This window comes from Canis lupus, chromosome 17 (assembly GCF_003254725.2).
Source record: "Canis lupus dingo isolate Sandy chromosome 17, ASM325472v2, whole genome shotgun sequence".
NCBI lineage: Eukaryota > Metazoa > Chordata > Mammalia > Carnivora > Canidae > Canis > Canis lupus.
In genome coordinates, this window is record NC_064259.1 from 56269651 (window position 1) to 56283980 (window position 14330).

At 49.4% G+C, this 14330-nt stretch overlaps 1 protein-coding gene across 4 annotated transcripts in view; it reads right to left on the reverse strand.

The window, feature by feature from the left end:
- The window catches only part of TBX15 (T-box transcription factor 15), a 110280-nt gene extending 96154 nt beyond the window's left edge, over positions 1-14126 (reverse strand). Inside the window, exon 1 of one of the 4 annotated variants that reach the window (XM_025453374.3) lies at positions 13406-14126. In XM_025453374.3, the coding sequence (XP_025309159.1) occupies positions 13406-13610 (205 nt within the window). In that variant the 5' untranslated portion in view covers positions 13611-14126. Of the gene's footprint in view, positions 1-9244; positions 9267-10420; positions 10535-13405 lie in introns of those variants that run through there. The other 3 variants (XM_035700773.2, XM_035700774.2, XM_049095709.1) reach the window with 3 other exon arrangements.
- Between the last annotated feature and the right edge of the window lie 204 nt (positions 14127-14330).

Below are 14330 nucleotides of genomic sequence, written 5' to 3' on the forward strand. Positions count from 1 at the left end.
GCCCAAATAGAGAAGGCACCTTAAGACAGAGACCCAGAGACTGTAAATGAGCTCTCTCTCATTTATGATTTAATTATTTCTGTTTGGGGGAACAGCACAGGTAGCAAGCACAAATTTCCATCTACAAAAGTTCAAAGTTCTCTCTAGAGTGCTGAAGAGCTATCTACAGGGGGAGGCAATCTGGTGCAGTGGTTAAGGACAGTGGCAAATTATTTAATCTCTTTGGGCCTCAATGCCTTCATCCATAAAATGGGGAAACAGGAGCACCTGGGTGGCTCAGTCGCTGACTGTCTGCCTTTGACTCAGGTTGTGATCCCAGGGTCCTCGGATCAAGTCCTGCATTGGGCTCCCCATGGGGAGCCTGCTTCTCCCTCTGCCTACGTCTCTGCATCTCTCTCTCTCTCTCTCTCTCTCATATGAATAAATAAATAAAATATTTTTTTAAAAAATGGGGAAACAATCACCTCCCTTCAAGGACTATTGGGTGAATGCAATAAGACACTGAATAAAATCATGAGCACTGGGTGGCTCAGTGGTTTCGTGCCGCCTTCAGCCCAGGGCCTGATCCTGGAGGCCCAGGATCAAGTCCCACGTCGGACTCCCTGCATGGAGCCTGCTTCTCCCTCTGCCTGTGTCTCTACCTCTCTGTGTGTGTGTCTCTCTCATGAATAAATAAATAAAATGTTTTTTAAAAAAAAAATCAAGAGCACAGTGCCTGATACAGAGTACGCCTCAACCCATCAGAGTTTTTATTGGTCAGCACCGGAAGCACTCTGAGAGAAGAGGATATCTGTAAGATTGGGGAAGGAAAGAAACAGCTGTCTTGAAGATAAAATGTGGTGCACAGATCTGTTGGGAAGACTGAAGCCTGAATGCCAGCCAGGGCAGAGCAGCTCCTCCTCCCCTGGATGGTCAGGAAGGGCCTGAGTGCTGCTGCTGAAGGGTGCTGGGCTACATGAAGGAGGCCTTTGGAGGGATCTTCTCTATGTTCCTCTTCCCCTGGGAATGCACTTTCCCCCTCTGTTACCAGGAACCAATACAAACAAAGTCTGGGGTGTAACTAGTTTTGAAAAAAAAAAAAAAAAAAGCAAATGATCAAATCCAGGCTTCTGTTTGTTGGAAGGAAGAAAAGTGCAAAATCGTGCAACCAGATGTAAGTTCTAACACAACGGCTGGGGCTTCTGCTGTTTCTTCTTCCAGAAAACAAAAAAAAAAAAAAAAAGGCTTCCCAGTCTCCTCTTCCTGACAGTCAACTTACAGATTCTCCTTAAACCATTTTTGTAACTTACAAAGCAACACCTACAAATCCTTTTCTTCAGTTTCATTCTTTTTTTTTCTTTTATTTATGATTTATGATAGTCACACAGAGAGAGGGAGAGAGGCAGAGACATAGGCAGAGCGAGAAGCATGCCCCATGCTTCGGGAGCCCGACGTGGGATTCGATCCCGGGTCTCCAGGATTGCGCCCTGGGCCAAAGGCAGGCGCCAAACCGCTGCGCCACCCAGGGATCCCTACTTTTCTTCAGTTTCAAATTAATGGATGCAACCAGTTCATTTTGCCCAAAAACCTTGGAGGCCATCAGAACACAGGCTTTACAAAAATGAATCTTCTTTATTTCTCATACGATAAAACCTGACCATTTGGGGATTTCTGAGCTCCAGGCAGGAATATCAGAAACTAACCAGAGAAACATGCTTGTGTTCTTTCACTTCCCGGCGTCCAGAAAGGCCCCTCTGTCCTCTGCCAGAGCCCAGTTCCCGGGGAGTTGGTAAAGCCGAGGCTCCCTGCCCCACCCTCCACCTACCCTCTCTTCCTACCACATGCCAGACAGCTGGTCCTCACCCTTGAAGCCTTCTCTCCCTCCCACAGATGCTTACTCCAAGGCTAGCTTTCTGTCTCAGCAGAACCCTGAATATCAACAGTCTGCAAAGTCCTATTTGACTTCCCTAGCCAGCCATTCATACTCAGATTCTCTACTCTGTTTCTAACCATGGGCTCTAGACCAAATGCTGATCACCCTCCAAGTCCCAAACATCCCACTGAAAGCAAAAGACTGAGGGAGCGGAATAGTGCCTGCTAGATTTATAGGTTGCGACAATTTATCATCAAGCAGGTCACTGAGGTGCATGATCACTATCAATTCAATTGATAGGAATAACGGACACTGCTAAATCCTTTGTTCCTCTATGCGTACTAATTTAATCCTCACAACCACCAACCTTTTTGATGAATGTTTATTATTACAATGTCATAGGTGCAGAAACAGGGGATGGGAGAGATTAAGGAACTTGCCCAAGGTCATGCAACTAGCAAGTTGGAACCAGGCAGGGCTCAGAAAAAAAAACCTGAGCTTTTTTTTTTTTTTTTTGGTATATTTTTTATTGGAGTTCAATTTGCCAACATATAGCATAACACCCAGTGCTCATCCCGCCAAGTGCCCCCCTCAGTGCCCGTCACCCAGTCACCCCATGCCCCCACCCACCTTCCTTTCCACTACCCCTTGTTCGTTTCACAGAGATGGGTGTCTCTCGTGTTCTGTCACTCTCACTGATATTTCCCACTCATTTCCTCTCCTTTCCCCTTTATTCCCTTTCACTATTTTTTATAGTCCCCAAATGAATGAGACCATATAATGTTTGTCCTTCTCCGATTGACTTACTTCACTGAACATAATATCCTCCAGTTCCATCCACGTTGAAGCAAATAGTGGGTATTTGTTGTTTCTAATGGCTGAGTAAGCTTTTAACCACTATACTGTATCATTCATTCATTCATTGCACCAAACAGAAATGATTAAAAGATAATAGTAAGAGTATTACCATCTCACACCAGTGTATGCATATATATGTATATACACACACACACACACACACACACACACTATGTATATCCTATACACACACATTCCATATATATAGTTGCGTATTATCTGGAATATATATACAGTTATATACTGTGATTTGGAATACATAAATTGTATATTATACAATAATATAACATAACTATACTATATATTTTAATACATATTATGTAAACTATAGATTTTATCACCATATATATAATATATAACACATAACTTAGCACAGTGACTGGTACATAGTGTTCAACAAATGCTGCTATTTATTATCATTATATATGAAGTGTTGCTCTGTGCCAGCCACTCATGCTGGGCTCTGGAGATACAAAAGTAGTGAAGACAAGGTCCCTGCCCTACAGCAGTTTATGGGGTGGTAGTGAGCAAGGATGACAGTAAATTCATAAGCTCCTTGATGACACAAGTCTACACAGGGGCTGTGGCTGCAGAGAATGGGACCACCAAATACAAGTGTGGAGCTGTCACTGGCCCAGCTATATTAGTCTATAAGGAGAGACAGTCCCACAGATAGAAATCTGAGAACCTCTCCTAGGTGTGTGTTGGGCCCAGTTTTTTGTCTGACCCTGCCCTCAAGTTCAGCAGCTATGAATAGAGGTCTTGAATGCTAAGCTGTCTTCTGATCTATCTTGTTGACAAGCGTTTTGCCTGTTACTAAGTCATCCTTTTAGCATTCTCATATCTCTGCCAGATCAAGACCTCGGCTTAGCAGACTAGACATGGAAAATAGTTACTAGTGCTTTCCATCAGGCTTAGAGAATAATGAGGAGCAACTGATTTTCTTGGTGGAGGGGGGTGTCCCACCAATACAATCTACTAGTGATAAAGTTATTTTTCTCAGTCTTCCTTTCAAATCCATAGTTTTTCCAGCTATTTCTGGGGATGGCACAAAAAAATGTCCAAAGCATAGATAACTTACATGTCCTTTAAATTCACTAATGCCATAGAATTCTCCCAGCAGGAGGGTCCTGGGCAGTCACACAAGCAACAATAGGTTATATCAAACAGAAAGGACTAGATCCAGCACTTCTGAACATGTGATATTAATCTAAAAACTTTTCAAGAGCTTTATGGAAGCTCTTAATTCTAGCTGTAAAAATATTTTTGGGGGTGGGGTGGGGGGCTTGTGTTACTATTACTGTTACTTTCTACAATTGCAGTAAAACTTCCCTTGTTCCAACAAAGGGATGAGTCAAGTGATGGCGAAGGTACATTAGGAGAGAATGTTAATATTTTTAAAAAGTTAACAGCATCACAGAATCTTACAGCTAAAGGGGCTTCACATGTCACATGAATCTCTCTCCCTCATTTCACAAACCAGGAACTGAAGCCTCATCAGTGGCTATGAAACAACTTTAAAACATTTTTTTCACATTTATACATCTGCCTTTAGAACAAATATCCCTGGTTCCAAAATTAATGATAAAGCTAGTACTAGACTCTAGGTCTTGTTTAAGCTATTTGAGCCCTCTTTCTGTCATAAGACATGGATATTATCTTGAATATGAGAGCCCACGTTAAAAGCTTTGTAGCACAGTAAGGACTCAAAGATGTCCACATAACCAATTAAGGTTCCTGAAATATTTTACAATTCAGTATTCTTCTGCAAGCTTACTCATAGGATCCATTTTCTCACAAATCCTTTTATCCCCTCATTAGTGCATAGGTATATAACCCCTCCCCCAGCTTTGCTGCAAATCAATCAATCAATCAAAGTAGAAGACCACTAAATGGAGGAAGCTTTGTCAAACCTAGGGAAAGCACGGCTGTGCTCACCATCACTTATTAACACCAATGCTTGCTCCTCCCTACAAATCAGTTGTATATTTTTCAGGAGCAGGAACACAAGCCCTGAACCACCCAAGTTCCCTAAGCCCCCGAGGTTACAATTCAGGGCCCTGGGGCCCAGTGTGATGGACACTTTGAGCCTCCAGGACAGACTTCCTTCTCAGCTAACCTTGAGTTGCTGAACTGTAGCAGGGAAACCATTCCTCCCTGTTTCTTACGTAGTAAGAATGTAGTAGTCAGAGATTAGTAGTCATTTTTATGGGTGGTTGTTTTTTTTTTAATTTATTTTTAGGAGAAGAATTACTTCACTGTTTTTAATCTCCAAGTATAGCGTGAAGGACCATTGTTTGCTGTCCTTTTGTCTCAATTGAGCAATGCCAGCTTTCTAGAGGGCAGGGGGCATCTCTGTCATCACGGACCATCTGAGGCACCCGGGGATCCTCTGTTTCTCGAAGAACCGACAGAATGATTTTCCTTTTTAACTGACTGGCTAGGATATTTACTGACCCTAGAATTACCCATTTGGAAATGGTTAAGGATTAAAAGTACTTCAGGCCGAAGGATTCTTGGTTTCTAATTGCTAATGTTTGAAGTCAGTTTGATTCCTTGGAAATTTGTTCAGCCTGATGAAAGCCAAAGCTCAAACTCCCCTCAGGGCGCGAGGTGTAGGATCCTTGGGTTCCGTTAGGGGCTTTTTGTTTTGGGGAGTTTTGTTTGTTTGGTTGGTTGGTTTGGTTTGGTTTGGTTTGGTTGGGTTGGGTTTGGTTTGGTTGGGGAGGGGTTCTTTGGCTTTTGTTTTTGTTTTGCGGGGTGGGGGGGAGAAGGATCTTTTACCCAGGCCTTCGGGATTACCCCTGGCGGCCCGCACCCCTCCAGGCTGGGACCGAGCTGCGAAGGGCGCCGGCCCTCCCCGGGAGCGCGCACTCCCCGGTTTCCAGCGGCGGTGCTGACCCGCCGGCGGGGCCCGAGCTCCGAGCGCCGAGCGCCGGGGCAGGAGCGGGGCTGGTGCGCGCTGCGGTCGGGCCCGAGCGCTCCTGCCCCCGCAGCTGCTCCCGCCCCAAGGCGCCGCCGAGGCCCGGGCGAGGGGCCGGGGCAGGGCAGGCGCGCCCGGGGCCCAGTTCGCGCCCTTGGGAAGGTTACCCGAGTCGCCCCATGTTCCCAGGGTTGGTTTCACGGGAAGAGAAGCAATCCCACCTCCTTCCTCGGTGAAATTTCATCTCAACTTCTTTTAGAGAGAGAGAGACAGAGAGAGAGAGAGAGAGAGAGAGAGAGAGAGAGAGGAAAACTATGGGCGTTCCACTGAGCGTGTAGGAAGTGGGGGGAGGGGAACAGGATATGGGGGGAGGGGAAGTGGGGGGAGAAGAGAGCATAAGGGGGGTTGACTGCTTTCCGAGCCCACGTCTGGGGCTTCGACGATACTTTCATACTTTCGGGGCTATGAGACAGCAGAGAAGGCAGCCGGTGCTGGGAGTGAGAATTTCGGTTCACCCCGTTAAGAACCAGACGCTAAAATGCCAGGGCTCCCGGCTAGGTGCATAATAATGACCTCTAATGATCTCTTCAAGGGAACTCTACAGTTGTCTGTAGTATTCCGGTTTTTAAAAGAAGGCTATATTAGGATATTACGTGTGCAATCCAAACTTGGGGGGGGGGGCGGGGTTGCTGTTAATTTTCTAAAGTGTGTGGCAATTTGGAAACAGCTCATTTAGCCTCGGCGACTATACTGAAGAAAATACAAGAGACTAACAGAGATTTTTCCACATATTTCCTGTGTTGTTAAAGTACTGTCCCCAAATCACAGTTTCTCTAGTTATTTCTATTAACAGATTTCCCTTTGTAATCCCATTAACTCTCTGCATGGAAGAACATGAAATTATTCTTCAGTATAAGCCAGCATTCTGTCCATCTGAAATGAAGGTGGCATTACTCACAAAATTAAATGTCAAATTTAGTTAGAAAAAAAAATTCCACTCTTCCTGGTCTTTTCAATCGTATCCATCCAGTCTCATTTTTTCTGCTGTTTTCTTAGACTTTGGTCAAAATCTTCAATTAATTTGACAGCTACATGGAAATGCCAATACTTTGAAGTTTCAAATCTGGGATTCTCTTGAATTGTCAAGTGATACCTAGAGATGACAAAATTTCTGGCCCCCCAAATTTTAGGTGTTTCCAGTTTATTAACTGGCTCCACAAATAAGGAAGGGGCACTTTACTTTCTCTAATATTTTTCTGATATTTCCTGAAATATTATCTATGTCTCATTCAGAGCTGCAGAGTTCAAACATAAATTGGTTTGCAAAGACATACAACTGTTTACATACTCTTTAATACATTTTATACACTTAGGTGTAAAGGGCATTGCCAAACACTGGCTGGCAAAAAGAGCATAGAATAGAGTATCAAGTGCAAGGCCTATTTTCACTTCTGGTATCAAAAGCTCATCATCAGTTTGTAGTCAGCAAAATGTCCTGCCTCAAAGTGAAGCCATTAATGGCACTGCATAAATGTTGATTTGTCGTCACCAGTTGCTTAATTCCCCACCTCTTCCCATTTCACCTCCTGTCCTCCCTACTGAGTCTCATTTTCCATCCTGACACTGAGAGCAGGGGCCTCACTTAAATTAAGTAATGATTATCCTTGCCCAAAGACGTGTAAACAGACCCTAATTTATAAATTTGCTAATTGCTATTCCAGTGCAGACCCCTGTATCTCAGCCATGCACATATAAAATTTAGAGCTTACTGGAAACCAGAAAAGGCAAGGCAAAAATAAACCACATGGAAGAAAGAAAGAAAAAAAAAAGAAAGAAAGAAAGAAAGAAAGAAAGAAAGAAAGAAAGAAAGAAAGAAAGAAAGAAAGAAAAAGAAAAAAAGAAAGAAGAAAGAAAGATTCCACATTCCACCAGTTCCCTACTTTTTCCCTGTGGAAAAATATCCCAAAACGTCAAAACTAGAAAACCACTAAATATTCTCTCCCGCGGAACTACTTTGTCTTTGTCTTTTGGGAGTAAAAAAGCAATAACCAGCTACCCCCCCCCCATAATAATCACTAGATGGATTTCAGCATTTCCAGAAAAGAACGTGAAATGCCAGTCTGCCCTCTGAGCTTTATCCCTGTGGAATCTTCTCAGTGCAGTCTTGTTTCTGTTTTTAACTCTACAGTCACCTAGAGAAGGAATTGACAGATTTAAGAAGTAATCATTTTACTCCTGGGTGCGAGAAATAAACTTCCAACAGAGTCCATAATCAGGATCTCAAAAAAGAAAAAGATCCTGCATCTTATTAATATTATATTTTTGGCAACAGAGAGAACAATTGTGACAGGCCTGAAATATTTCTCTCTTTAATACTAGCAGTGCCCTTGGAGAAGCTTGGATGAACAAAATGTTTCAGGTCTTCTGAGCCAATACGTGTTTGTCCCTCTCCTCTTATGGCCCAACATGAAGGATTAATGATGAGGGACTTGCTTCCATTAAATGCATGTCCTCACACACAAAGGAAATTATACAAATAAATGGGGGAACACCAACCACCAATACCCAATCATCTCAGTTTGGGCTCCCAGGTTAGGTATCATACCATTCTTCAGGCGCTCCTAGCGAGCTCGATGTATTAATTTTTATTTGAAACTAATTTCCTTTAATATTTAAAAAAATGGTCTTGATACCATTTGAAGTAATGGGGGGGGGGGCAGGCAAACGGCAGCGGATACATGTCAGTATAATTTCAGTATTAACTCCACTATTAAAAATTTAATTCCCCCTTCTCCTTGCATGAATGCCACGCCGCGAACTTTTCTTTCTGAGTGTTTAACTTATAAAATCGGGAAACCTCAAGTGGCCAACTCTGAACCCAAAGAAAGTGTTCGATAAGAAAGGGTGTCGGGTGGGGCGTGGCAGATGCAAATTCAGAAGCGCTGCGCGCCTAGGCTGCGAGCTGATCTGTCCGGATCTGATCTGTCCGGGAGAGGTTGCTCCCGGCGTTAAGCTCGTGCGCGTCGGACGGGGTCTCGGAGGGACAGAGGTGGGCGGCGGGGCCGGGCGAGGGGCCTGGCACCGCCTAGACGCCAAAGGAGGGACCCTCACCCCGCATGCTGGCCTGCCTGTTACCCCAGCACCTTCCGCACTCAGCCCGAGGACCTGTGAAGCGCGCGGGGAACGCGAGAAGACCGGAGGAGGTGCAAGACACAGCACACTCCGCCTCCCTTCCTTCGCCATTCCAAACGCTGGGCACGAGGGTCCTCCCAATTCCCTGTCCTCCCCTCTGCCCTCCAGCAGTTTGCTCCAAGTGCGGGATGGAGGGGATTAGAACTGTTTCCTCCTCCCTGGGGACTCCTACTGTGCCACCGCGCCACTGCCGGGCTTTTACAAAGAACGTCTGCAGGACCCTGCCTGCCCATCACCCGGGAACGACTGCAGTGCGCTCTCCCAGCCCGGAGTAGCCAGAGGGCGTCCGATTTAGCCACCGTCCGACCTGCGCGACAAAAGGGCCTTTGGCAGTCATCCCGAGCACAACCATCCTCAGCAGCCTGTGACAATTCAGATCTAGCCTACCCCCGCACTCCCCTTCACACAAGGTCACTCACCAAACAGGCGGCCACCGCGGAAGGCCATTTCGACTCGGCAAGCGAGAGCCTTGCGCATGTCCAGCAGGCACCCCACTTGGCTCATCCTCGTTTCCAGGCCTGGCACCTTCCGAGGCCTGCACTGGCGTAGGGGCGCACGCACCACTGAGGAACCAGTGTTCCTTGCCCCGGACTCTCCCTCAGGCACGCACCTTGGCTTCTCGCCCTGCGCACCCCATTACCCTTGCCCCACCGTCTGTGCTCCGACCTGCACCCAGGCTAGTTCTTGCCCCGCACAAGTGCACTCTCCCCACTGGCTTCAAACTCAACGCTCTTTCTCCATTACTTAAACTTCAATGAAGAGGCACTTCCTCCGTTTTGACCCTGTGTTTCCCTATTGGGGCGTGGGGTGGGTGGAGGGGTGATGTCAGGATTAAAATCTTGGGTTTTACTCTGAGCAAACAAGCCATAAAACTGGCAGATTAATTCTCAACAGTTGATCTCGGTCATTGGAAAGAAGAGCGAGCCCTGAGGCACTGCACGGGCTTTTCCTGTCTCCTTTCACTAGGGATTGTGCAGATAGGTGCGCGGGACCCGCGATCCTGACACGTGTGCACATGTGCGCGGAGAGCAGATCCGCCTGCATGTTCTTGCGTGTGCCTGCTTTGTGTGCCCACCCGCGTACGCCGCCACCTTCTTAAGACTTCCGGAGCGCCGCGGCTGCGAGGCTTAGGGCCGCAGGCCCTGGAGGGGGAAATCCTTTCGCAGAAGGTTTGAATTATTTCGCTCCGCGGGAGACCGGACCTCGGCCGCACTCGGCAGTGGATTTGGGCGGGAAAGGCCCAAACTCGAGCTGGGGAAGCCGGGCGGAGCCGGGGCTGGGGTCCCAGCGCAGATGGCGCTGCCGCGTGCCTGAAATACACTTCCAAGGCCGCAGCCGGAGCAGCTGTTCCGGGCGATCCCGGCTCAAAAGTTTTCCCTGTTGCAGCAGAGGCGGGGGCCAGCAGGCCGGAGAATCAGGAGTCAGTCTCCTCGGAGACCCTCCCGTGCCCGCGGCGGCTGCGTCCTGCCGGCTTCTCCAAAAGACGCAGAGTTATAGCAATAATGAGGGCACCTCACAGGCCCTTCTCCAAGACCCTGTGGGTCTCAGGGTTTTTCGGGACCAGCAGGCTCGGTGGAAAATTTTGAAATACATACTGTGTGTCCTCTGATGTGTGAGTTCCTACAGTGCGCAGGCTGAGCTGGTCCCCGGCTGCTGTAGGTTGGCGCCCCCCCGGGGCTGCGGGCTCTGGGCACCAACTAAAGCCAGCTCTGTCCGGAGGCAGAAAGAAAAATGGGCTGTGAAAAAGCAAAAGGCCACGTCTTTGAATAAAAGTTAAACGTTAAAATCTAACCCTTGCGTTATCTCAGGATCCTGGGATTTTGAGGCACCAGAAGGGAGGGCTGGAAACGGAGGTACCAGTCAGAGCCAGGAAATGGTGAAAATGATAAACACAGTTGCTTTAGGCGGGTGTCCTGTGTGTATCTGTGTGCGTGTTTGTTTAATCCTCCCCCAAGCTCCGTGGCAATTTTGTTTTTGTTGTCCTTTTTTCCCCCATTCCTGACTTCTTATCATCGGCCTAGCGCAGGCAAGCCACGCGGCGGGTCCAGCCTGCTCTCGGTCCTAATCCAAAAAGGGGGTTTAAATCATTTGAGGCCAAGGCCGGCAGAGGCATGGCCCAGGGCACAAGGGAGTCGCCTGTGTCCCTCTCTGACCTCCACCACCACACACATACCTTTAAAGGTGGTGTGTGTGCGTGCATTAGGGCGCTGTACCAGAGGAAAAAGAAAGGCCTACTTGGGGACCCCAAGCCCTGGCCTCGCCTGCCTTCCGCCAGGATCCAGGCCCAGAGGCTGCAGCTCCGCCTCCTCCACTCTAGGGACTGCAGAGGCTGCACACCACCGTGCAGTTTTTCTGAAAGATCTTTTCTCTTTCTATGTCCGGTTGGTAAGAAAGCTTTGGCCATTGCGGAGGGGGCTCCAGCTTGGAGATTCCCTGGGTGCAGGGTGCAGCCAGGCCCAGCTGGTAGCCTGGCCCCACAGGAGGCCCGAAAATGCTCTGGTCTTTCAGCTCCTTCTTTCTCCCCGGCCTTAGCCCCACAAACATATTTCGTTTTCTCTAACCCAAACGCCCATCTTTTTCTTAAAACAAAACAAAACAAAACAAAAACGATAAGATGAAATGGGAAAGGTTCAGCCGAACTCTGTGTGACATAAAGTTCTGTGTTAGGTCATCACCCCCTACCCCTATACTGTGAGAGCAAGAAAACAGCATTTTGGAAAACAAGTCCTGGCCTTTATGTCTCTGGACTGGTCTCTCCTTCTTCCAACCTTTTCTCTCCTCACTATAGTTGAGAAGAACGGCAGAAAGAGAAAACTGTAAAAACCGAGTCTCTGATTATGACTCTAGGTGTTGGTCCTTTTGAACCAGTGACCCTAGACCCAGCTTCAGCCGACCTGGCCTCCTCTCCTTGGAGAAAAGTACCCGCGGCCACGGTGCCTGCCACACGCAGTTAAATAATTTCTGTCTCTTCCACCATCAGCAAAGTAAAATAAACTAACTTCCCTAATCATGAGTTGTCACGAGGCCTTGAAAGAACTTCCACTAAACTGTGTGAAGGCCCAAGTGAGATTCTGACAACATCTAAATGCGGTGTGGAAATAGGGTCTGGCCAGAGATGGGAAACACACATTAGCCACGCGTTCCTTTCTGGATTGCCCACACAGGGGTCCGCGTGGACAGGCACCCGCATCCAAATACAGGGAAAGATTTGAGCGGACGAAATAAATCTCCTTTTAATTTTCTTTTCATCGACTAATAAAAATAATTCCCCAGCACTAAACTCAAATACCGTAACGGGCCACAAGAACACGGAGAATTCATAAAACTCTGGTCTCTGCAAGTCACCCGCTAATCGCGTTATTATTAGCCTCGGGAGCATGGAAATTGAACTGTCACTGCCGAAAGAGAAAATGTAAGCGACAGCTGTCCCTCCTTGGGTCGGCCAGTTTTCCAGCCCCCAAGCCCCTGGGCCCCAAGCTCGGTCCCCAAGCTTTTGGGCCCGTGGCCGCCCCCCATCCCTTTGCGAGTCGCCGCCCCCACCCTGGCTTTCCGCTTTCCGGCGCGCTGACCCAGGTTTACTCCCCAACCCTAGCTGGTCAGCAGGAGCACCTCCAGAATAGCAGTAGAAGTCCTGGCTGGAAAGTTTCTGAAACCGCTAGACCAAGCTGCAAGCGTACGTGTATAAGTGTGTGTGTGTATGTGTGTGTGTGTGTGCGCGCGCGCGCGCGCAAGATTCTTCCGACAACAGCTGTTCCCAGGGGCTGTTTTGCACAGTGGAAATCTTGGCACTTAATACAAAACGTTAAGTTGTCTCCCCCTTCCTTCAACAGCCCATCCAGGTTTCTGCTAAAATACAGATACCAACGTCGGCTCTGTGTTTTACGTGTGGTGTGCATACACTGTGCATAGATCCGAGACACAAATTAATCGCTCTGCTCCCCCCAATACACAGACCTGTGGGCCCTTAAGAGTGACCCAGGGAGCAGGGTGAGAGGTCTAACATACAACCTTTTCCCATAAGCACTGTGAAGGAGAAATATAATTATGCTCCGTCGTCTCCCGAGTAGGGGAAACACAAGAACTTGAGTCCCCGAAAAATTGATGGGGGAAGGGCGAGGACCGAGGTCGAAGGCTAAATGGGACAGACCGGGCATTTCCCGAGACTGGGTATCGAGCCCGAGAACTCCGCGCCGGTCCTCTGGAGCTCTCAGAAGCGAATCCCAGCCCCTCTCCACTCCTGTGGCCGCCTTCGATCTGCGCCCCTCCTCAACCCCAGGGGCCTGCGGCCGCTCAGCTGTAAACCCCAGAACCGTGCGCTCCGGTCCCAGAACGGAAAGGGATGGGACCGAGGCCTCTCTGCTTGAGGTTGGCGAGGAAAATGCGAGGCTCGGTTCCCCCAAATTGTCCGCGGCGAACTTGGGGAAGGCTCCTGACATTTGCGCAAAGAAAGGGAAACCCGCGTTGGAGCAAGGCAGGGCGTCAGCGAGCAGGGCCTCCCTCCACACCAGTCCGCCCTTCGCCGGCGGGCCGCCCGCGTCCCCGCTCCGCCCGCCTCCGTCGGTCCGGTCCTGCGCACTCACCCGGGTGAGGCTCCAGGCCGTGTGCGGCCGCGTCCTCCGCGTCTCCGAGTGGGCCCGCGGGGCTCAGCGCCTCCATGGACAGGTCCAACCCCTTCTCCTCCCAGTCTCTCAGTTTCCGCTTTTTATTCGAGCCGATCAGGGCTTCAACCGAGAAGGCATGTGCTCGCGAGCTCAGGGCGACTGCAGATCTTCTCCTTTCACTCATCTTAGCCGCCCGCACCCCGGCCTCCGCTCGCCCCCGCTACTCAGGGAACAGCCCGCGCCCTCACGCTCGGAGCGCCCGCCGGGCCGGGCCCGGGAGAGGCGGCGGCCCTGCGGCTCCTCTGCACCCTCCCCCTGCGTCCTCCCCCGCCCTCCGCTGCCGGCCGGGACCGGCGCCCCTGGCTGCCCCAGCGGCTAGGAACGAGCGCCCGGAGCGCCGCCCGCTCGCTGCATGAGCGCCCGAGTCCTGCTTCCCACCCACCGGGGCAGGCGCTCACAGGCTGTGCAGACTGGACTTCATCTTTTTTTTTTTTTTTTTTTATTCTCTCTCTCTCCTCCCTCTCCCTTTTCTCTCCTCCCTCTCCCTCTTCCTCTCTCGGTCTTCCCGTCCTTCCTCTGATCCAAACTTCTGGGAAACTTTTTTTCTGAATTCCTCCCTTCCCAAGGAGCTGGGGGCAGGCGGTGCGCTCCTGTCCGTGGGGTGAGGGAGAGGGAGGGGGAGGAAGAGAAAGTCTGAGGGGAAAAAAAGCCAGCCCCCGACCAATGGCGAGGAGGGAACAGGAGAAACCCTGGGAGCTCGGGCCAATGGAAGAAGGGGAGAGACTGAGGCCCGGGCCAAGGCTCGGCGCGGGTAGTCCGGGGATGCTCCCGGGCCGACTTTAACCCCTGGCTCCCCGGTCCCCCACGAGTTCTTCATGGGGGAGGGAGGAAAGCCGAAAGTCGA